Consider the following 22,500-nt stretch of genomic DNA (forward strand, 5'->3'; position numbering starts at 1 on the left):
CAACACCCAGGGGATACTTAATTCGAAAATTGCAAGTTGGATAATGTTTTTTTTCCAGAATAAAATGCCTATTTCTATCTAAAAAGTCTGAATATAAAAATCTTGATTTAGGGTGTCTTATCAAGTAAAATTAATTGGCTGCATGGACAGATCATTTCACTAGTTCTTAAGTATTTTTTTTTTTGGTAAAATCTAGTCTTTTTATTTTATATTTTGTTGTGTGTGTGGGGGGGGGGGTATATATTGGGATGGGGGGCCTTTTAGGAGTCTTGTGTATGGGGGCCCTTGAATTACTCAGCAGGCTCATTAGGAAATATGGCAAAGTATACATAAAGCATCTCTTTAAAGTGAATATACTGTAGGTATATATATATATATATATATATATATATATATATATATATATATATATATATATATATATATATATATATATATATATATATATATATATATATATATATACATAGAGCATCCTGGATTAGAATAAACTCTTTATTTGGAGTAAGTGATATATAGCCAACAACAGGCTCGATACATACATCAAAATTCATAAATTATTATTATCAAGTTCTCAATAGTATTTCAGTTTATTCTAAAAATATCTGTCCCCCATGGGAAGCGTGACAGAAAAAAAATAGAGAGCCACAGATTGTACAAACTTCTGAAGCAATTACTGCAATCAAGTACTCCTTGCAACTCTCAATAAAACTCCTGCACCATATTTTTTTTCAGTCTCTCTCGGGTTTGATGGGTATTTCCTCCAGGCTCCATGTTTCAGCTCTTTCAGCTCTTCAGAATAGTCCACGGTTTGGTTCTTAGATGGTAAATGGGTAATACTTGGATACGCTTTCCTACCTTTAAGGTACTCAAAGCACTTTGACACTATTTTCACATTCAACCATTCACACACACATTCACACACCGATCAGGAGCAAGGGGGAGGTGTCTTGCTTAAGGACACAATGGACGTTATGGCGCAAGCTGGGGATCGAACCAGGAACCCTCAAGTTGCTGGCACGGTCACTGTATTAACCAAGCCACACCGTCTGGTTCTTAGCTATTCTTAAAAGGCTCCAGAATACCTTGACAGTCTTTGGATTTCACCCTGCACAGATTATAGACAAAAGGGGGTCTTGGCCAGGGTGCCATTAAAACTGAGTTTAAAAAACACCATTACCTTGTTTGTCTGATTGACTGTTTGCAAGCTATGTTGTGGGTTATTTGAGATGTTTCTCTTTCTCTTGCTCACTAAGCGTACATCCATGCAGCAATAAAGCACCTATGTTGGTCTACTTTCACGCTGTGTCGCTGTGTGTGTGCGTGTCTGTGTGTGTGTGTGTGTGTGTGTGTGTGTGTGTGTGTGTGTGTGTGTGTGTGTGTTCTTGTATTTCTACCCTTCCTGAGACATCAACAAGTAAAAGTACCTTCCATCTGAGGAACTGGTGAACAAGTTAAGAAAGAAATCATGGTCCCAATACGGAAAACCATTGCATCTAATAGAGAGCTAAATACTAGAGTCTGTGAACATTGCTCCAAAGTCAGGATTTTTTGTTGATTTAATGTGCATATGAAAGTAAACATTGACAGGTGCAAAGGCAGCAATATATGATAAAACAAGACGGCGGCTAAAGAAGGACTTCCCTATTCATCCCCGAAAAAACCCGCCAGGTGAACAGCTGATTTTACGACTTCCGGTGCTGACGTAAGACAACCCATATGTGACCATAGGTTGAACAAATACACTACGGTACTAAGACTATAGTGGCCATTAACAGTTAGCTTCTACAGCTGGGTTGCCCAAAGTGCGTCACAGGAGCCATCTGTGGTCCGTGACTCGTTTGTCATCGGCCTTAAGCACATTACAAAAAACAAAAAATAGAGATCTCATTTGCACCCCTGGTGGTGAAATCTATCAAAATTAGGGTGGTGCCAAAAAGAAGGGATTTTTCAAATTGACTGTGTGTCACTTTTAAAAGTGCTCCCCCTCTGGTCAACATATGAAATAACAAGCGTGTGTAAAAAATGTGAAGTGTTCCCAATAACAAGTGGGTGTAAGAAATTGAAATGCGCCCCCATAGGCGCATTTCAATACATACTGTAATAACTTAAAGTAAATAATATAGATTAAAAACCAATTTCAAACAAAAAATAAATAAATAAAAAAATTAACTACAAACGTAAAAGCAGTCTTTTTCTCACAAAGTGTCGATTTTTTTTTTTACAAAATTGGGAACAATTTCTCATATTCTTTCTGTTTCTGTAATATTGCAATATTTTCTCGTAAAATTATGACTTTTTGATGTAAAATTATTACTTTTTAATGCAAAATGGTGACATTTGCATACAAAATTATGACTTATAAAATGATTGCCAATTTTTGTTGTTGTTGTAAATAAATAAATTCCAATTATTATTATAATATTGCCAAAACGTTAAAGTTTTTTATAAAATTGTGACTTTTGTCGAGTAAAATTAGGACTCTTTTCATCAAATTGCCAACATTTTAAGCTTTTCGTGTAAAATTGCGGCCGTTATTGTGTAAAAGTTCCAACTTTTATCACAATATTGCACAAATGTTCCGTTTTTCTTGTACAATTTTGACTTGCGTTGAGTAAAATGATGACTTTTATTATAATACCGCCAAAATTCTAAGTTTTTCTTGTGAAATTGTGACCTTTTTCTTGTGAAATTCCAACTCATTTTTCACAACATGCTTTGTATTTGCATAGTATGTATATATTATTAATGTTGTAAATACAGATCTTTACATAGCTAGAAAGGGTGGTCATAAATAGGTAGGCATTTTTTCGGAGGTCTCAAGAAGGGAACAATTACAAGTGTGTGTGTGTGTGTGTGTGTGTGTGTGTGTGTGTGTGTGTGTGTGTGTGTGTGTGTGTGTGTGTGTGTGTGTGTGTGTGTGTGTGTGTGTGTGTGTGTGTGTGTGTGTGTGTGTGTGTTTCTGTGTGTGTGTGTGTGTGTGTGTGTGTGTGTGTGTGTGTGTGTGTGTGTGTGTGTGTGTGTGTGTGTGTGTGTGTGTGTGTGTGTGTGTGTGTGTGTGTGTGTGTGTGTGTGTGTGTGTGTGTGTGTGTGTGTGTGTGTGGCTGAATAAGAGCATGGACATGTCAGTGAGCCACAAGTGAGCAAAGCCAAATGTCGCGCCGTAGAGTTGGCTTCTATCTGAGCGATAAGAAACGCAGAAGAATGAATCTGGACGCCTTTGCAGAGCTTTGTGCGTAAGTTTGATAACTTATTTTCTTTTTGTTTAACTTGGGTCAGGTCAGGTGTCTGTCTTCTAACAATACATGCAATAAGCGATGTTAAAACTAGAGTAGAACATGAACCAACATATTATTTTCTATTTAGGGGCCATGGAGTGGAGGTGGTGGAGGTAAAATGTCTTGTTTTGCACTATTTTTGTATGTTTTCTCACATGTCTGAGTATGTTTTTGTATGAGGAGATTTTCTGATAAAAGGCGTAGACTTTGACTCGCCATCCCCCGTGTTAGTAAAAATAGTTCAGCCCAGTGCCACAGGTGTCATACACATATGTGCACAACTTTAGTAATCCATGTCACAGCCACCTGCAGCTCTCCCACAACCTCCATTCAAAAAAAGGCCTTTGTGGTTTTCTTCCTAAAATCATGCCAAGAATGGATGTTCAGCAATCAGGTGTTTTATGCCAGATTTGTACCAAATTAGGAATTTCCCATTCTGAAAAGGGGGAAAAAAAATGGGTGGTTTTTTATTATTTTTTTCCTGTTGCAGATTGATCTTACTCGGCCACTGGGCCCCCAGGGACCCTTCCATGTCATTGTTCACAAGCTGTCTGATGTCATCGTGGAGGCGGAGCACGACAGTCAATCACAGGAGCTCCTGGCCAACTTTCAGGTGGACCTACCTGTGCAACCGGGTCTTTTTGTTGTAAAAACCTGACCGTCAACCAACAATTGTTTTGTTTTTAAGTGGCTCTAATCTGGTGAAGTAATTTTCCGCAGTTCAATACATTGTAAAGGTTAAAACAATATTTATTAGTGTAGGTCAGGGGTCGGCAACCCAACATGTTGAAAGAGCCATACAAAAAACAAATTTGTCTGGAGCCGGAACAAGTTAAAAGCCTTATGTAAGTGTTATAATGAAGGCAACGCATTAAGTAAGTGTCTCAGAGGGTTAGATCACTCCTGGAAATTACTGGCTTAAAACTGCCAAAGGTGTGTGTCCAAGTTAAAGGAAAGGACAGGTGGTCTTCTTCTAATGGATTTATTACAATCTTTGCAAGCTGGGTAACGTTTGCTGTGGTCTGGAACAACATGGCACACAATCAGAAATGCAGCCAATGTTACATACAGATAATGTGTCATGAGACATGCAAATATAAATGAGATACACAGAGGACATACGTAAAGGATATTAAATGAACTCAAAGGTGGCATAATGATGCAATATGTACACACAGCTAGCCTAAATAGCATGTTAGCATGGATTATTAGCGCAAGTCAATAACATCATTTTTACGCACAGCATAAAACGTTTGGTGGACAAAATGAGACAAAGAAGGAGTGGCATAAAACACGTCTTTCTGTGGCAGCGACGGAGAAAGTTGTACACGTAAACCAACTACGGTGAGTTCAAGGACCGCCAAAATTAGTAGGACAAAACGGTGCTGGCCAAATACTGTCATCCGTGAAGCATAAACACAAACATATTAAACACAAATATATTAAATACAAACATATTAAACAGTGGGCTTTCTAACAATTAGGAAGGTTTGTGTTATGTTTGTCCTCCTACAGAAACATTATTAAAACAACAAATGTATTTTCCCCCCATCTTTTTACATTTTTCAAAAAGCTCCAGGGAACCACTAGGGCGGTGCTAAAGAGCCGCATGCGGCTTGAGAGCCGCGGGTTGCTGACCCCCGGTGTAGGTGAATACATTCTCTAGAGTACGCACATAAAAAATCCCCCCCCCAAAAAAAGATCATTTAACATATAGCAGTGGTTCTAAAACATTTTTCAGCAAGTACCACCTCAGAAAAGACTTGGTTCTCCAAGTGCCACCATAAGGACCTACATTGAAATACAGTAGCGTAGTAGGCCGAAGCATTCATTAAAAACAAGGCAGGGGTTTTATTTAACATTACATGTTTGAATATAGGAAAACAAAACAGTGTACTTTAATCAAGTGATTCTTTGTCATACCACTAGATGGAGCCCGCGTACCACTATCACAGTTTGAGAATGACTGACATATATCATAGATCAGTATTTTTCAACCTTTTTTGAACCAAGGCACATTTTTTGCGTTGAAAAAATGCGGAGGCACACCACCAGCAGAAATCATTAAAAAATTAAACTCAGTTGACAGTAAAAAGTCGTTGTCGCAATTGTTGGATATGACTTTAAACCATAAACAACCATGCATCAATAAAGCTCTTGTCTCAAAGTAGGTGTACTGTCACCACCTGTCACATCACGCCGTGACTTATTTTGAGTTTTTTGCCTTTTTCCTGTGTGTAGTGTTTTAGTTCTTGTCTTGCGCTCCTATTTTGGTGGCTTTTTCTCTTTCTTTGGTATTTTCCTGTAGCAGTTTCATGTTTTCCTTTGAGCGATATTTCCCGCATCTACTTTGTTTTAGCAATCAAGAATATTTCAGGTTTTTTTTATCCTTCTTTGTGTGGACATTGTTGATTGTCATGTCATGTTCGGATGTACATTGTGGACGCCGTCTTTGCTCCACAGTAAGTCTTTGCTGTCGTCCAGCATTTAGTTTTTGTTTACTTTGTAGCAGGTGAGTTTTAGTTTCATTCTGCATAGCCTTCCCTAAGCTTCAATGCCTTGTCTTAGGGGCACTCACCTTTTGTTTGTTTTTGGTTTAAGCATTAGACACCTTTTTACCTGCACACTGCCTCCCGCTGTTTCCGACATCTACAAAGCAATTAGCTACCTGCTGACACCTACTAATATGGAAGAGTATTGCACGGTTACTCTGCCGAGCTCTAGACAGCATCGACACCCAACAACAACACATACTTTGCAGACTATAATTACTGGTTTGCAAAAAATATTTTTAACACAAATAGGTGAAATTTGATCATCTCCCACGGCACACCAGACTGTATCTCACGGCACACTCGTGTGCCTCGGCACAGTGGTTGATAGTCATAGATAGTGTAGGTACGCCAAATAAAATAATGCAGTTTTCAGTGATACGGACTCGGGATGTTTCATGCTGTGGATTTACATACTGATCATCCTTTAGTGATATCGACCGATACCGATCATATGTATTAACTGTAATTTTTTAAAATGTATTAATGGTAAGTGCTATTGACAATTTGACAATATTAACACAATATTCAAGCCAGTTTCTTTTTTTTCTTTTATTACATACAATTGTTTGATTAAAACAAAGTAACTAGTGCACATTAGCTAAACTAAAACAAAAACTACTATCTACTGCTCTTTAAAAATCCTTTAGTTTTTGCCCTCAGAGTCCTAAAGTGTCCAATAAAAAATTAAAAGTGTGAAAATAAAAATGTCTACGTAACAATTCTAGTATCGCTAATACACTGATATTGACTGGTATTGACACTAGCAATATATTTTATTATTCATACTTGTTGATTTGCTGTCAATTTTGTCATGATCTGTGGTCTGGATCATGTTTTTTGTTATTTTCGGTTTAAGACTCCATAGTTCCTGTTTGCGCTTCCTTGTTTGTTTTAGTTTCCATGACGACTGATTAGTTTCACCTGTCTCATGTGTTTGACTCACGCACCGGCTTTAATCAGAGACTATTATTTAAGCCTGTTTTGCCAGTTAGTCGTCCTGGCGACATTACTCTGTATTTGCTTTGTTCATGCCATAGATTCATGCTCTGCCAAGTAAGTTTTGTTTCATGTCCATAGTTTCTGCCTATGTGTTAGTTTTTGTATCATACACTTAATTGTGCCTTCGCCTTGTGCGCCCTTTTGTTTGTACCTATTGATAGCGAACAATTAAAAATGTTCCTACCTTCAAGCCTTGTCCGATATAGTCAGATTGCATCCCGGGAGAACAAATCTCGCAGTAAGCTGCGAAAAACTCCCCGTCATGACAAATTTCTGCTTACTTTCTGCTTCCAGCGACACTTCTTAAAATTTACCAAGCACTTATTTCTACTGTTGTTTCAAGGTAGCTTAGCGGCTATCTTAACGATTAGCGTACCTGCTCATGTCTTGCTTTTTTTATGTTGTGCAACATCTTATTTTTTTATTTATTTTTTTAAATCTTTTTTTTTTCCATAAAGAAATACAATCATGTGTGCTTACAGACTGTATCCCTTCAGACTGTATTGATTTATATTGATATATAATGTAGATATTGTGTTTTTATGTTGATTTAATTAAAAAAAAATTAAAATATATTTTTTATTTTTTATTTTCTTATTTCTTGTGCGGCCCGGTACCAATCGGTCCGCGGCCCAGTGGTTGGGGACCACTGATTTAGAGGGCTTTATGGGTGAAATAGTGTACTCCCAATTGCTGCATTGTTAGCCACCTCGTACTTGCTGTATTTTACAACTTAGAATGCATTAAAAAAAGAAAAACACATGTGTTCTAGTCTTACATGGGGATTGTGAATGACAGGCAAACTTCCAAAAGAATTGCAGTTCCCCTTTAAAATGAAAAAAAAAATGCAGATTAATTTTGCCGCAATCGAGTTGATAATTATAAACTTAGAGAAGCGGCTCCACACAGTGTATAGACATACACAGTAAGCTGCGAGCCGCCTCTGTCAGCTGAGGGACCAAAAAAAAATGAAGTGTCAGCCAGTGCCAATTCATTATGAAGTATATTTTTAGATAATAAACAAAACACCAATAACATAAATATGTTTTGTTCTAATAGCATAGTGTACACTAACTTTCATTGAATTGCTCTTTTTGCATCTTTAATGCACAAAATGAAATGGTTCCACTACCGTATTGTCCGGACTATAAGCCGCTACTTTTACCCAAGCTTTGAACCCTGCGTCTTATACACAGGTGCGAGTAATCTATGGGTTTTTCTTTGCAAGCGGCTAAATTATGGAATGGATTGAGCAAAGAAATCAAACAATGCACTAAAATGATCCATCTTAATAAAATGTTCAAACTCAAAGTGTTTACAAAGTACAAGGAAGAAGAATCCTAATGAACATCTTGAACCTTATTGAAAAAAGAGAAAATCTTATTAATCTCTAAGGATGAAAAAAGACATATCGGAGTTTTCTGTGTTATTTGTTTAGCCGTGTTACAGACAATTCATGTATGTAAATAAACATTAACACGCTCTTTGTAATTATCTCATTTCAGAACGTACCGGTATATATCTGCAATTTATCTATCTCCGGTGCAACTAACATATGAAAAAGTCTGTTTTTTTCTTCTAAAAATTAAAAGTGGGTACTGCTTATAGTCCAGAAAATACGATATATGAAAGCTAGGGTACCTATGTTCTTGAATTAAAAATAATAAAATCATATTAGCATCATGCAGTATATCGTAACAGTAATCATTTCTGAAAAAAATCCTACGTCTGCATACGGTCTGTTCCTTATAATTAAGTATTTTAGTAAAGAAAACCCCAGAAGACAAAGACATTTGTCTTAACCTCCCGATCCAGTCACTGGATTTAGAGAAAGTAGGGGTGAGCAGAGCCCAGGAAGGAGCCTCCTCATTGGCTGATGCGATATATAGCGAAGCGCATTCACGGTGCAAACCTGTTTTAAGTAAAGCATGGCTGCCAAACACCCACCTGGAAAGATCGCAATACCTGTGCTTGACATTACAGCATATACTGCAAAAAATTTTAAAAAATTTAAATTTTGAAATTTAAAAAAATTATTGGTGCGGCATTCTGGGCAAGTCTTGGACTAACTTTGGACATGCAAGTGGATCTTTTCCTTCTAGGCATGTCATCTAAGGTTCCTATTAGAGAGGTCCGATAATGGCTTTTTTGTCGATATCCGATATTCCGATATTGTCCAACTTTTAATTACCGATTCCGATATCAACCGATACCGATATATACAGTTGTGGAATTAACACATTATTATGCCTAATTTTGTTGTGATGCCCCGCTGGATGCATTAAACAATGTAACAAGGTTTTCCAAAATAAATCAACTCAAGTTATGGAAAAAAAAATGCTAACATGGCACTGACATATTTATTATTGAAGTCACAAAGTGCATTATTTTTTTGAACATGCCTCAAAACAGCAGCTTGGAATTTGGGACATGCTCTCCTTGAGAGAGTATGAGGAGGTTGAGGTGGGCAGAGTGGGGGGGGGGGGGTTGGGGTAGCAGGGGGTGTATATTGTAGCGTCTGCGAAGAGTTAGTGCTGCAAGGGGTTCTGGGTATTTGTTCTGTTGTGTTTATGTTGTGTTACGGTGCGGATGTTCTTCCAAAATGTGTTTGTCATTCTTGTTTGGTGTGGGTTCACAGTGTGGCGCATATTTGTAACAGTGTTAAAGTTGTTTATACGGTCACACTCAGTGTGACCTGTATGGCTGTTGACCAACTATGCGTTGCATTCACTTGTGTGTGTGAAAGGCCGTAGATATTATGTGATTGGGCCGGCACGCAAAGGCAGTGCCTTTAAGGTTTATTGGCGCTCTGTACTTCTGTGTGTGTGACAATCATTGGTACTTTAATCTTTAATCTTTAATCCCTACGTCCGTGTACACAGCGGCGTTTTAAAAAGTCATACATTTTACTTTTTGAAACTGATACCGATAATTTCTGATATTACATTTTAAAGCATTTATCGGCCGATAATATCGGCAGTCCGATATTGTCGGCCTATATTTTGTATGTATCCTTTTGCGTGTGTTACCCGTAGTCTGCAACAAAATAGGAACTATGGGATCCTTCGATGCGACTTCAGACTGTCAACAACCTACACGTGTGCACCTACAGCTCTCATCCGCGGTTTAGTGCTTTTCCAGACAAGAGCACACCAGGGGGGACTATCAGCGAGGTGCGCACAGTGCGGCGGGGCGGGATTTGAATTCTGCCTGGTGACACAAGATTCAAGTACCCCAGCTTTAAGAAAGTGAAAGTGAGATCTCCCTTTGTGTGACGTCCCATGCAGAGCTATGTGTCAGCCCACAGCAGCACAGTTCTTCTGGACCCCCTGCCTGCCATGACCCGGCTTCTAGACCGCTTCGCCTCGTACCGGATCATGAGCGAGCTGCACAATTCCCTCCGAGGTATTTCAGTAGTACTACTGCAGTTGTGTACAATAAAACTTTGTGAAAAACAGTTTTGTGTTTTCTGCGTGTCAGATTGGCGCATTTGCTGTCCTCCGTACCTTGACGTCCACAGCTCGCGAGACATGGCGTCCATTCAACAGGAAGTGACGACCCAGAACTTGAGCTTTCCTCTCAGTCAGTTTGCATCCACTCACTTGTTATGTTATTTCTATAGCTACCGTATTTTCCGGACTATAAGGCGCACTTAAAATCCTTTTTTCCCCTCAAAACTCGACAGTGCGCCTTATAGTCCGGTGCGCCTAATGTAAGGAATAATTCTGGTTTTGCTTACCGACCTCGAAGCAATTTTATTTGGTACATAGTGTAATGATAAGTGTGACCAGTAGATGGCAGTCACACATAAGAGATAAGTGTAGACTGCATTATGATGGCAATATATGACTCAAGTAAACAACACCAACATTTTATATGTTCCATTGAAAATATAGAACATTACACACGGCGCTCAAAAATCTATGAAAATATTTTAGTACGACTTTGGTAAGCTATGAAGCCGCACCGCTTGATGTACTTCAACATACGAGTATTATTATGGTGGGTGTATAAGGTAAGACATATTAGCTGGAGTTTTGTTTGGCAATATTATGCAAAAGCCACTTTTCTTACCTTCTGGTACCTGCTGATCTGTATATTTGGGATCTGCATAAATCCTGAAAAATTGCAAGGGTCGGCCTTTGTAGTCCGGGCCGACGCCGTAGTCGATAAGCTTCTTCTTTTTCTCTATCTTCTTGTTATGGGACATACATCTTCCGCTGTTGCCATTTCTAATATAAAGTAATGTAAAGTTATTACTTATATCTGTCAGTAAACCCGCCATGAAAGTGCTAAAACATACCGGCGTAGTGAGTTTACATTATTCACCCAAGGAACTTTAGTTATTAGAGAGTTCCGGTCGGATGGTTTTTCACGGGACATATTTCCGGTGTTGTTTCCGGATGAGGAGATGCTGCTCACCATAAATAACCCATTGGGAATTAACGAATGAAGGACTGAAATATAATTTAAAAATCAATAATCCTACTGATATCTGTTGTAATGTTTACGTCTCACTTTTAAAGTGTGATGCTGGACAGAATTTTTAGAATGTGTAGTTTGTGTCCCAAGCCAAAACAAAAAAGAAGATAGTAATACTAATTTCAGAACTGCTTCAAAACGTAAGAGTTATATAAAGTAGAACAGTACTTCTCAAACTTTTTTCACCAAGTACCACCTCAGAAACCACTTGGCCCTCCAATTACATCCATAACGGCCGACATTAAAATATATAAGTATTTGTTAAAAACTAGGCTGAGGTTTTATTTAATAATTGGATTTTATATTTTTGGCCACTGTGGCATTACACACAGTATGAACAGCAACACTGTGTTTGAATATAGGAAAATAAAACACTTGAATCGAGTGATTCCTTAGCGTACCACTAGATGGAGCCACTACCACAGTTTGAGAATCGCTGCAGTAGAGGGTTCCAAGACTGAATAGGGTCCGTGTACCTTCCATTCATTCTATTTCCAATCCTGAAACGCAAATCAAAAAATAAAATCAGGGCTGTTTTTCTATTTTTATTATATATGGCAGATTTTAATTCGTGCTGTTTCGTTTTATGGGTTTTTATTTTTCCAGATAAACACAAAAATCGAATATATGTTCATCCAAAGTGCAAAAATGTGTGTTTATCTGTGTGATGACAACTTGAACCGGAAGCAGTATTTTAGGTCCTTCTATACCAGGCCTGGGCAATTATTTTGACTCGGGGGCCAAATTTAGAGAAAAAAATGTGTCTGGGGGCCGGTATATCTATTTTTAGGAAAAGTAATATAAAACCTCACAATAAAGTCTGATTGAATGCTAAAAATGTTATGACAGACCGCCTTAAAAACGGAATGGAATTTGAAATGTTTCTATAAACGATAAAACCCTGAATATTGACAACATATGAACGTCACACCCCCTCTCAATCGACATATTTTACAATCAAGCCAAATGCAACAAAAATGCAACAAACATGAACGCGAAGGGTAAAAAAAACAAAAACACCTACAATCTGATACATCACTAAGCTTTAGAACTTTCTTGTAAAAAATGTCCTCCTGCGTCTGTCCTTGACACCCACATTTCAGGCTCTGGAAACACTCTGTGGAAACGCTCCCCACCCACACTGCTTGGTGCCTCGTCTGAGCTGCTGTGATGTAGATTACCATAGTCACTAGTAGGGTTGTACGGTATACGGGTATTAGTATAGTACCACGATACTAATGAATCATATTCTGTACCATACCGCCTCTGAAAAGTACCGGTCCGCAACATCCTAGGATTTTTTGTTAAAATAAAGCCAATAATGCAATTTTTTCCGGTCCCCTTTATTTAGAAAAGTATCGAAAAGTACCGAAAAGTATCGAAATAATATTGGCATCGGGACAACACTAGTCACTAAAATATCATGCAAAAGTGCAGATTCCAACCATTGAAATACATTATATAGTTCAAGACTTATGGTCATTTGAAAACATGATTACACATTATAATGGCAGCTACACTTTCCATCTTAAAGATGTAAAAAAATGATTTGGGAATGTCCGGCGGGCCAGATTGAAAAGCTTAACGGGCCGCATGTGGCCCCAGGGCCTTAATTTGCCCAGGTCTGTTCTATACCTTGTATGTTCATTCTATATAAAAGTTCCCTGTGAGTAGGGTAATGCTCAACCGTCCAGGTTGTATAGTCATTGAAAGACAGAACAAGCTGAAACAGTTGGGACTCACTGACCTATTGCAGTGTTTTTCAACCTTTTTTGAGCCAAGGCACATTTTTTGCGTTGAAAAAATCCGGAGGCACACCACCAGCGGAAATCATTAAAATACAAAACTCAGTTGACAGTAAAAAGTCATTGTCGCAATTGTTGGGTATGACTTTTACCATCTGCGGTCCGTAACATCATCAAAGGGTTCAGAGAATCTGGAGAAATCACTGCACGTAAGCAGCTAAGCCCGCGACCTTCGATCCCTCAGGTTGTACCGCATCAACAAGCGACATCAGTGTGTAAAGGATATCACCACATGGGCTCAGGAACACTTCAGAAACCCACTGTCAGTAACTACAGTTGTTCGCTACATCTGTAAGTGCAAGTTAAAACTCTCCCATGCAAGGCGAAAACCGTTTATCAACAACACCCAGAAACGCCGTCGACTTTGCTGGGCCTGAGCTCATCGAAGATGGACTGATACAAAGTAGAAAAGTGTTCTGTGGTCTGACGAGTCCACATTTCCAAATTGTTTTTGGAAACTGTGGACGTTGTGTCCTCCGGACCAAAGAGGAAAAGAACCATCCGGATTGTTATAGGCGCAAAGTTGAAAAGCCAGCATCTGTGATGGTGTGGGGGTGTATTAGTGCCCAAGACATAGGTAACTTACACGTCTGTGAAGGCGCCATTAATGCTGAAAGGTACATACAGGTTTTGGAGCAACATACCATGGACGCCCCTGCTTATTTCAGCAAGACAATGCCAAGCCACGTGTTACATCAACGTGGCTTCATAGTAAAAGAGTGCGGGTACTAGACTGGCCTGCCTGTAGTCCAGACCTGTCTCCCATTGAAAATGTGTGGCGCATTATGAAGCCTAAAATACCACAACGGAGACCCCCGGACTGTTGAACAACTTAAGCTGTACATCAAGCAAGAATGGGAAATAATTCCACCTGAGAAGCTTAAAAAATGTGTCTCTTCAGTTCCCAAACCTTTACTGAGTGTTGTTAAAAGGAAAGGCCATGTAACACAGTGGTAAACATGCCCTTTCCTGGAAAATCTTTGGCACGTGTTGCAGCCATGAAATTCTAAGTTAATTATTATTTGCAAAAAAATATATATATTTTATGAGTTTGAACATCAAATATCTTGTCTTTGTAGTGCATTCAATTGAATATGGGTTGAAAAGGATTTACAAATCATTGTATTCCGTTTATATTCCCAACTTTTCCCAACTCATATGGAAACGGGGTTTGTACTTTGTTTTAGCAATCTAGAATATTTCAGTTTTTTTTATCCTTCTTTGTGGGGACATTGTTGATTGTCATGTCATGTTCGGATGTACTTTGTGGACGCCGTCTTTGCTCCACAGTAAGTCTTTGCTGTCGTCCAGCATTTAGTTTGTGTTTACTTTGTAGCCAGATCAGTTTTAGTTTTGTTCTGCATAGCCTTCCCTAAGCTTCAATGCCTTTTCTTAGGGGCACTCACCTTTTGTTTATTTTTGGTTTAAGCATTAGACACCTTTTTACCTGTGCACTGCCTCCCGCTGTTTCCGACATCTACAAAGCAATTAGCTACCTGTTGCCACCTACTGATATGGAAGAGTATTACACGGTTACACTTCCGAGCTCTAGACAGCACCGACACTCAACAACAACACATCATTTGCAGACTATAATTACTGGTTTGCAAAAAATGATTTTAACCCAAACAAAAGAAATTAGATAATCTCCCACGGCACACAAGACAGTGGTTGAAAAACCCTGACCTATTGTATGTAAGGACTTTATGGAAGTGACACTTGGTGTTTTCTTGTGACCAACACAACTTCCTTGTCTGTTGGGCAGTTTGTAAAACAAGAGTTGCACATGGCTCTCTGTCCCATGAGGTGAGTGCTATCTGTTTGTTTTTTACTCTCCGCCTTTCCTGCCGCGTTTGCTACTTGTCTTCGTGCGTTTGGTTTTGTGCGCAGATGTCGCTGATCTTCAGTGCGGCGAGTCTGGGGGAGATCCATCCGCCGTGCGTGCTCCAGAGTTTTGTCAGCCACGGGGCCGTCCTGCACAAGGTGTTTGTGGTCGGGGACAAACACTTTTGCGTGGAGAGACCCTCGCTCAAGAACTTCCCCTCCGGCCCGTGTGGTCAGTCTGTAAATCCTCCATGTTTTGGATCCTTGCAGTCTCTTCCAATGCTTAAATCTTTCACATCGAGTTGTGTTTTTCTCTGTTTGCTTGTGTTACCAATGTGCACTGCAGCTGTGGTTTCTCTCTGCCTACAGACAGAAAGAGCATCTTCTTCAACAGCCATCAGGTGTCCAAACCAGAGTCAAGCTCTGACCTCACAGCTGTGAGTATTTTTTTTAATGCTTTTTATGTTTCTCTTCAATCTAAAATATGGGATTTAAAAGCAAAGTCGCTTTGAGCGAAGAACGAGTACACAGTTCTATCCCAAAAAAGTAGGTATTGGTGCCTCATTTGGCATGTCTCATGTCACTGGACACCTTAAAAAATACAAAACCCAAAACCAGTGAAGTTGGCACGTTGTGTAAATGGTAAATTAAAATAAAATGCAATGATTTGCAAATACTTTTCAACCTATATCCAATTGAACAGACTGCAAAGTCAAGATACTTAATGTTCGAACTGAGATAAGATTTGTTATTTTTTGCAAATATTAGCTCATTTGGAATTTGATGCCTGCAACATGTTTCAAAAAAGCTGGCACAAGTGGCAAAAAAGACTGAGAAAGTTGAGGAATGCTCATCAAACACGTATTTGGAACATCCCACAGGTGAACAGGCTAATTGGAAACAGGTGGGTGCTCAGTCATTCACAAACAGGGATGAGGCGAGGGTCACCACTTTGTGAACAAATGCGTGAGCAAATTGTCCAACAGTTTAAGATCAACATTTCTCAACGAGCTTAAGCAAGGAATTTAGGGATTTCACCATCAACGGTTTGTAACATCATCAAAAGGTTCAGAGAATATGGAGAAATTACTGCACGTAAGCAATGATATTACGGACCTTCGATCCCTCAGGCGGTACTGCATCAAAAAGTGACATTGGTGTGTAAAGGATATCACCACATGGGCTCAGGAACACTTCAGAAAACCACTGTCAGTAACTGCAGTTTGTCGCTAGATCAGTAAGTGCAAGTTAAATCTCTACTATGCAAAGCGAAAGCCGTTTATCAACAACACCCAGAAATCCCCGCCGGCTTCGCTGGGCCCGAGCTCATCGAAGATGGACTGATGCAAAGTGGAAAAGTGTTCTGTGGTCTGACGTGTCCACATTTCAAATTGTTTTTGGAAACTGTGGACGTCGTATGCTCCGGACCAAAGAGGAAAAGAACCATCCGGATTGTTATAGGTGCAAATTTCAAAAGCCAGCATCTGTGATGGTATGGAGGTGTATTAGTGCCCTAGCCATGGGTAACTTACACATCTGTGAAGGCACCATTAATGCTGAAAGGTATGTAGTGGATTGTCCGAAGCTTAAACAGGCAACAAAAGTAGTTTAGTACAACAAATTTATTTACCCATTATCAGAAGTGCAGGTTGAATTAAGTTGGCCATGCAGACAGACCACATGTTACTCCGGAGCAAACAAGACACACACAAGCCAAAATCACTGTCCAGTTCCGGTGTTCTGCCATTTTTTATATGTCTCTTGTGCGTCATTGTTTGTTATCTAAATGCGTCAATGTCTTGTTGTTTTCCCTATCTGTTCCATAACAACTCGAATCCTTTAGACAGTCAACACATTCTGTAGACAGGTTGGCACGACTTAATATTCACTCTTGTCCCACAACTGGTCCATTCAATGGCACAAAATACAAGAGAATTGAAAATGAGCGGACATTCTTAAAAGACAAGAAATATAGGTCAAAAGGTCAGAAATTCTACGACAGTACATACAGGTTTTGGAGCAACATATGTTGCCATCCAAGCAACGTTATCATGGACGCCCCTGCTTATTTCAGCAAGACAATGCCAAGTGGTACAACAGCGTGGCTTCATAGTAAAAGAGTGCGGGTACTAGACTGGCCTGCCTGTACTCCAGACCTGTCTCCCATTGTGCAATATGAAGCCTAAAATACCACAACGGAGACCCCGGACTGTTGAACAACTTAAGCTGTACATCAAGCAAGAATGGGAAAGAATTCCACCTGAAAAGCTTCAAAAATTGGTCTCCTCAGTTCCCAAACGTTTACTGAGTGTTGTTAAAAGGAAAGGCTATGTAACACAGTGGTAAAAATGCCCCTGTGCCAACTTTTTTGAAATGTGTTGCTGCCATTAAATTATAAGTTAATGATTATTTGCAACAACAAAAAAATTTGTTTTTTAGTTCGAACATTAAATATCTTGTCTCTGCAGTCTATTCAATTGAATATAAGTTGAAAAGGATTTGCAAATCATTGTATTCTGTTTTTATTTACGAATTACACAACGTGCCTACACTGGTTTTGGGTTTGTAATTAAACTACATTTCTTCCTTCTGTCCTCCAAGATGGATGAGCAGATGCCGTATCTTCCTCCCCCCAGCTCGGAGGCTGTGGCCGCCCTGGTCAAAGAGCTCCGGGTCCAGTTGGGCATGGCTCTGTTTGGTGTGGATGTCATCATCAACATACACACGCACACACTCACTGTCATTGACATCAACATCTTCCCAGGTATGGCTTGTAAGCACATTCACACACACACACACACACACGCACACACACACGCACACACACACTCACACACACACGCACACCCGTGCGCGCGTCAGGAATTTCCCTGTGTGGACCAATACACACTACAGTACCTATGTTTGACTACTTGTCATACACACTTCACACACCAAAGTCATAAAAATTCACCTCCAGGGAACAATTTTTTTTCAATCAAATAATCCATAGGGACATTTAGGGGGCCAGTTTCTATTGATTTCAATGCTTAGGGTGTTGGTCCCACAAGTACATATAAACACGTCAACACTCACAACTGGCGGTTTAGTTTAGATTTAGATTTAGATTTAGATTTATTGGTCCCCTTTGGGAAATTCATTGTCACTGCCGTACATTTGAACAATAGACATTACACATCACAAAAAATAACAAAAAGACATACTACATGACCAACACACATTTACAGGCTTGTCAGACAGGTCGGCCGGGCCTGCTGTTAAAGGGCGGCTATAGCTGCAGGGATAAGGCTATTCCTGAGGCGGGCCCTCCGGAACTTGATAGTTCTGTACCTGCGCCCTGATGGTAGTGGGATGATGTATTGGTGTAGTGGGTGAGTGACATCCTGGACTATTGTTTTTGCCAGTCGAGTGATGGACCTTGATTGATTTAAACTTTTATTAGTAGATTGCACAGTACAGTACATATTCCGTACAATTGACCACTAAATGGTAACATCCGAATAAGTTTTCCAACTTGTTTAAGTCGGGGTCCACGTTAATCAATTAATGTTATGAGAGCACCGTCCGTTGCGCTGGCGTATGTTAAGGCAGACTTCGACAGTAATTGAGTCATCCAGCAGCTCAATGTAAGCACCCTAACCCAAACCAACACGTCTCCACTCCTAGTGGTGCCATTGGAGGAGGTAAGTGCCCAAAGTGCGTGGGTCTCAGGCTCGCAACCTATGATCCACCCTAAACAAACTCACGCCAAGGCTATCTGTAGCAGAAAAACTGACCCCCATCGCCCCATAAAAGCCCAAAGGTGATGGTATTTTGGATGACAGGGACAGGCTTGGTCAGCTTGAATTCCCTAGTCTGAAAGTGAAGGTCGGTCTATCCACGAAGTTGTGGTGACGTGGTAGTTCGGCAGCTACAGGCGCAACTGAGCTGACCTATTTAGGAGTACCGCAGCCCAATTCGGATGGAGAGACCCCTAGAAAAGGTGGGGCAATCATTGGTCACCACAAACCCCCCCCGACTGGCATACCGCGGCCAGTGGGGACCTACTCATGCGGTCAAAAGACAAGAAGAAGACCAAAACCAAAACTGAACCCTTTCACGGTGGGAGCGTGGAATGTAAGGACCCTCATAGACAACAACAACACAGACACAGAGAGACCACACCAACTCACAGCTCTTGGGAGTCAGGAACTGGACAGCTTCAATATTGACATCGCCGCCCTCTATGAAACAAGACTTGCCAGAGAGGAAAGTCTTGCCAAAGCCGGTACCAACTTCACCTTCTTCTGGAAAGGAAAGATGCTGAAGATCGGCAGATCCACATTGTTGGCTTTGCAATCAAGACGTCAATCATGAATTGCTATAACCTGGTCCCAACACCTATAAGTGAACGTCTTATGACCCTTCGCGTGCCGCTCTCTAACAGCAACAACCTGACCCTGATCTCTGTGTATGCACCAACCCTTGAGTCCAAGGAAGATGTTGAAGAGTCTTTCTATAATGCCCTTAACCGGACCATCCAAGCTGTATCAAGTAAAGACAAGCTTCTTGTGCTTGGGGATTTCAACGCCGGAGTCGGTTGCAACCACAATCTCTGGGAGAGCATTCTGGGCAGGCAAGGCCTTGAATCTTGTAACTCAAACAGGCTCCTCCTCCTTGGACTATGTGTTGAAAACGAACTGGTCATCACCAACACCCTCTTCCGACTACCGAATCGCCACAAGACCACCTGGAAACACCCATGGTCAAAGCACTGGACCATCCTTGACTACATCCTTACCCGATCACGTAACCGGAGCAATGTTCTTGTGACCCGCAGCATGCCTGGTGCTCACAATTGCTGGACAGACCATCAGCTCCTCATATCGCGCCTCAGACACCAACTGCGAAACCACCCCCGCCATAACAGACAAGCAAAGAGGGCACGACACTTTAATGTTGCAAGGGTGAAGATCTCTGCTGTCTAGGAAGGCTACTTGAACCATCTCATGGAGCTTCTGACCGAGGCTCCAATACCGGCACCCAAGCCGGATTCCGCAGAAACGGACTGGTCCGTGCTTCGCAGCACCATCACCAAGGCTGCAAAGGAAATAGTCGGCTACGCCAGACGCTCCCATCAAGACTGGTTTGATCAAAACAACACCAATAATCAACCAGAAGAGAGCTGCCCTGGCATGGGAGAACCACCCTACTCGCGCTTGCTTGCGACACTTCCAGGAAGCAAAGCAGAAGTGCCAGCGAAGGCTCCGAGAAATGCGGAACCTCTGGTGGCAAGACAAAGCAAATCAAGATTCCGCGACCAACTGAAGGCCACTCTCCTCCGCTGCAACATTGACCTTGCAACCTGGGAGACCCTTGCTGAAGACCATACCGACTGGAGGCATACTATCATACAAACAGCAATAGTTGAGACTCAAATGAGCTGTTCAATGATTTCTATCAGACACAAGCAATTGCCTAGTAGTTGTATTTCAATCAAAGATAAATGATACAGCTTTAGCTACGAAGCCAACGTGATAGCATCGTGCTTAAATGCAGATAGAAACAAAAGAAATACGCCCCTGACTGGAAGGATAGACAGAAGATCAACAATACTACTGTCAGGAGACACCGAACCAAACACTGGACCTGTAACTACACAGTTAATGCTGTGCCGCCTGTCGAAGCCTAGCAATGCTGTTGCTAATGACGCCATTGAAGCTAACTTAGCTACGGGACCTCGTCAGAGCTATGATAAAAACATTAGCGCTCCACCTACGCCAGCCCTCATCTGCTCATCAACACCCGTGCTCACCTGCGTTCCAGCGATCGACGGCGCGACAAAGGACTTCACCCGATCATCGATGCGGTCGGCGGCTAGCGTCGGATAGCGCGTCTGCTATCCAACTCAAAGTCCTCCTGGTTGTGTTGCTGCAGCCAGCCGCTAATACACCGATCCCACCTACAGCTTTCTTCTTTGCAGTCTCCATTGTTCATTAAACAAATTGCAAAAGATTCACCAACACAGATGTCCAGAATACTGTGGAATTTTGCGATGAAAACAGAGCTGTTTGTATTGAGATACAATGTGTCCGAATACTTCCGTTTCAACCATTGACGTCACGCGCAAACGTCATCATACATAGACGTTTTCAACCCGGGAAATTTTAAATTGCACTTTATAAGTTAACCCGGCCATATTGGCATGTGTTGCAATGTTAAGATTTCATCATTGGTTATATAAACTATCAGACTGCGTGGTCGGTAGTAGTGGGTTTCAGTAGGCCTTTAATGCAATTATATTGTATAATAATCAAATATTAACGTGATTGATTCAGTTGAGTTATTTGAGGTTGTTTTATTCAGTGTTCCATTGTTTCTTGACACGTTGTGCTTTTCCAGCTCACTTTAACATTTTTTATGAGGATATAAAATCAGTATCTGACACTGACTTCTCTCCTGTCAGGTTATGAGGGCGTGCCACAGTTTTTCTCCTGCCTGCTAAGCCATATTGAGTCAGTGTTGGACAAAAAAGCTTCTGATGACAAGGCAGCATCCGGACTTCCCTCCACTGTGGCAACGACTGAGGAGCAGAACACAAAACGTCCAGCATCACTTCACTAGACATTTTCCTCATGTTTCATACAATGTTGAAAAAAAACAGATTTAAATGACAAAAAAATTGATTTTGTTATAGAAGTAGTGCTGTCAAACAATTCAAATTTTCAATCAGATTAATCACATGGTTGCTATGGATTCATTTTTTTTAATCATCATATTTGCTTTTATCTGTAGTAGTTGTTAAATAATAAAATAATAAAAACACTTTGGGCCCTGAAATGTCTCATAAAAAAGGATTATTAAAGTTTTCTTCTATTTAAAACAAGGTTTAATTTTTTGGGGTCTTAATTTGTGCACTTCAAAATACATGCTGAAACAATCAGCCCTACTGTATACATATGGTGACCTGAATATTAACCAGTATTGGGACATTGTTATTATAAGAGCTAACGCAGACAAACTATTTTATTATATTACTGTGAGCTGGCAGTGAAGTCCTGCTGCTCCCGCATTATCGCGTCTCGGCTCGTCAAAAGTATTCTAGATTATGAATTATGCCTCTCATCTGGATATTAGGAGGATTTAGCCCTGAATATAGAAGTTGTTCATCTGTGACATTCAATTCATACCTGCGGATGGAGACAAACACACATATCCGAAGACAATGTCTGCAAGGAGACTTCCTTGTTAACCCTTGGTGTGCACCATGATTAATTATTCATATAAAAGGGAAGATATGGACATCCTGTCAGTCGTCATCGAAGTAAAAGCAGACATTGTACAGTAATTATTATGTTTGTAGTTTGTATTTATTGTTTAGCACTTAGCAATACTGCTACATGACGCTTAGTGTTTCACTAAAGCTGGATTTGTTTAGCACAGCTTCTAAAACTTGTAGTTCATCCTCCTTATTATCAGGATCAACAATAGAAGTTTCTGGATCATAATTTTTTCCAAAGTAATCGTTGTTGGCTCTCACTAAGTCTGCACGATTTGCATTGTTGTTGGTGGGGAAGG

The 22,500-nt window shown here is 40.4% G+C and overlaps 1 protein-coding gene across 3 annotated transcripts; it reads left to right on the forward strand.

Annotated features, from left to right (window-relative positions):
* The first annotated feature begins 3,051 nt into the window (after nucleotides 1-3,051).
* On the forward strand, nucleotides 3,052-21,796 carry LOC133663492 (inositol-tetrakisphosphate 1-kinase-like). 3 transcript variants are annotated; one of them, XM_062067984.1, is made up of 10 exons: nucleotides 3,052-3,236; nucleotides 3,367-3,391; nucleotides 3,769-3,891; nucleotides 10,120-10,237; nucleotides 10,289-10,414; nucleotides 14,885-14,925; nucleotides 15,010-15,175; nucleotides 15,317-15,380; nucleotides 17,545-17,707; nucleotides 21,389-21,796. In XM_062067984.1, the coding sequence occupies exons 1-10, from the start codon at nucleotides 3,154-3,156 to the stop codon at nucleotides 21,425-21,427; spliced, it is 948 nt and encodes a 315-aa protein (XP_061923968.1). In that variant the 5' UTR covers nucleotides 3,052-3,153; the 3' UTR covers nucleotides 21,428-21,796. The 3 variants fall into 3 exon arrangements, with proteins under 3 accessions (XP_061923968.1, XP_061923966.1, XP_061923967.1); XM_062067982.1 differs by having other exon boundaries at nucleotides 3,070-3,236; nucleotides 15,313-15,380; nucleotides 21,389-21,792; XM_062067983.1 differs by having other exon boundaries at nucleotides 3,071-3,236; nucleotides 10,313-10,414; nucleotides 15,313-15,380; nucleotides 21,389-21,790.
* Nucleotides 21,797-22,500: the final 704 nt, after the last annotated feature.

The sequence above is a fragment of the Entelurus aequoreus genome, linkage group LG13 (assembly GCF_033978785.1).
Source record: "Entelurus aequoreus isolate RoL-2023_Sb linkage group LG13, RoL_Eaeq_v1.1, whole genome shotgun sequence".
Classification (NCBI taxonomy): Eukaryota; Metazoa; Chordata; class Actinopteri; order Syngnathiformes; family Syngnathidae; genus Entelurus; species Entelurus aequoreus.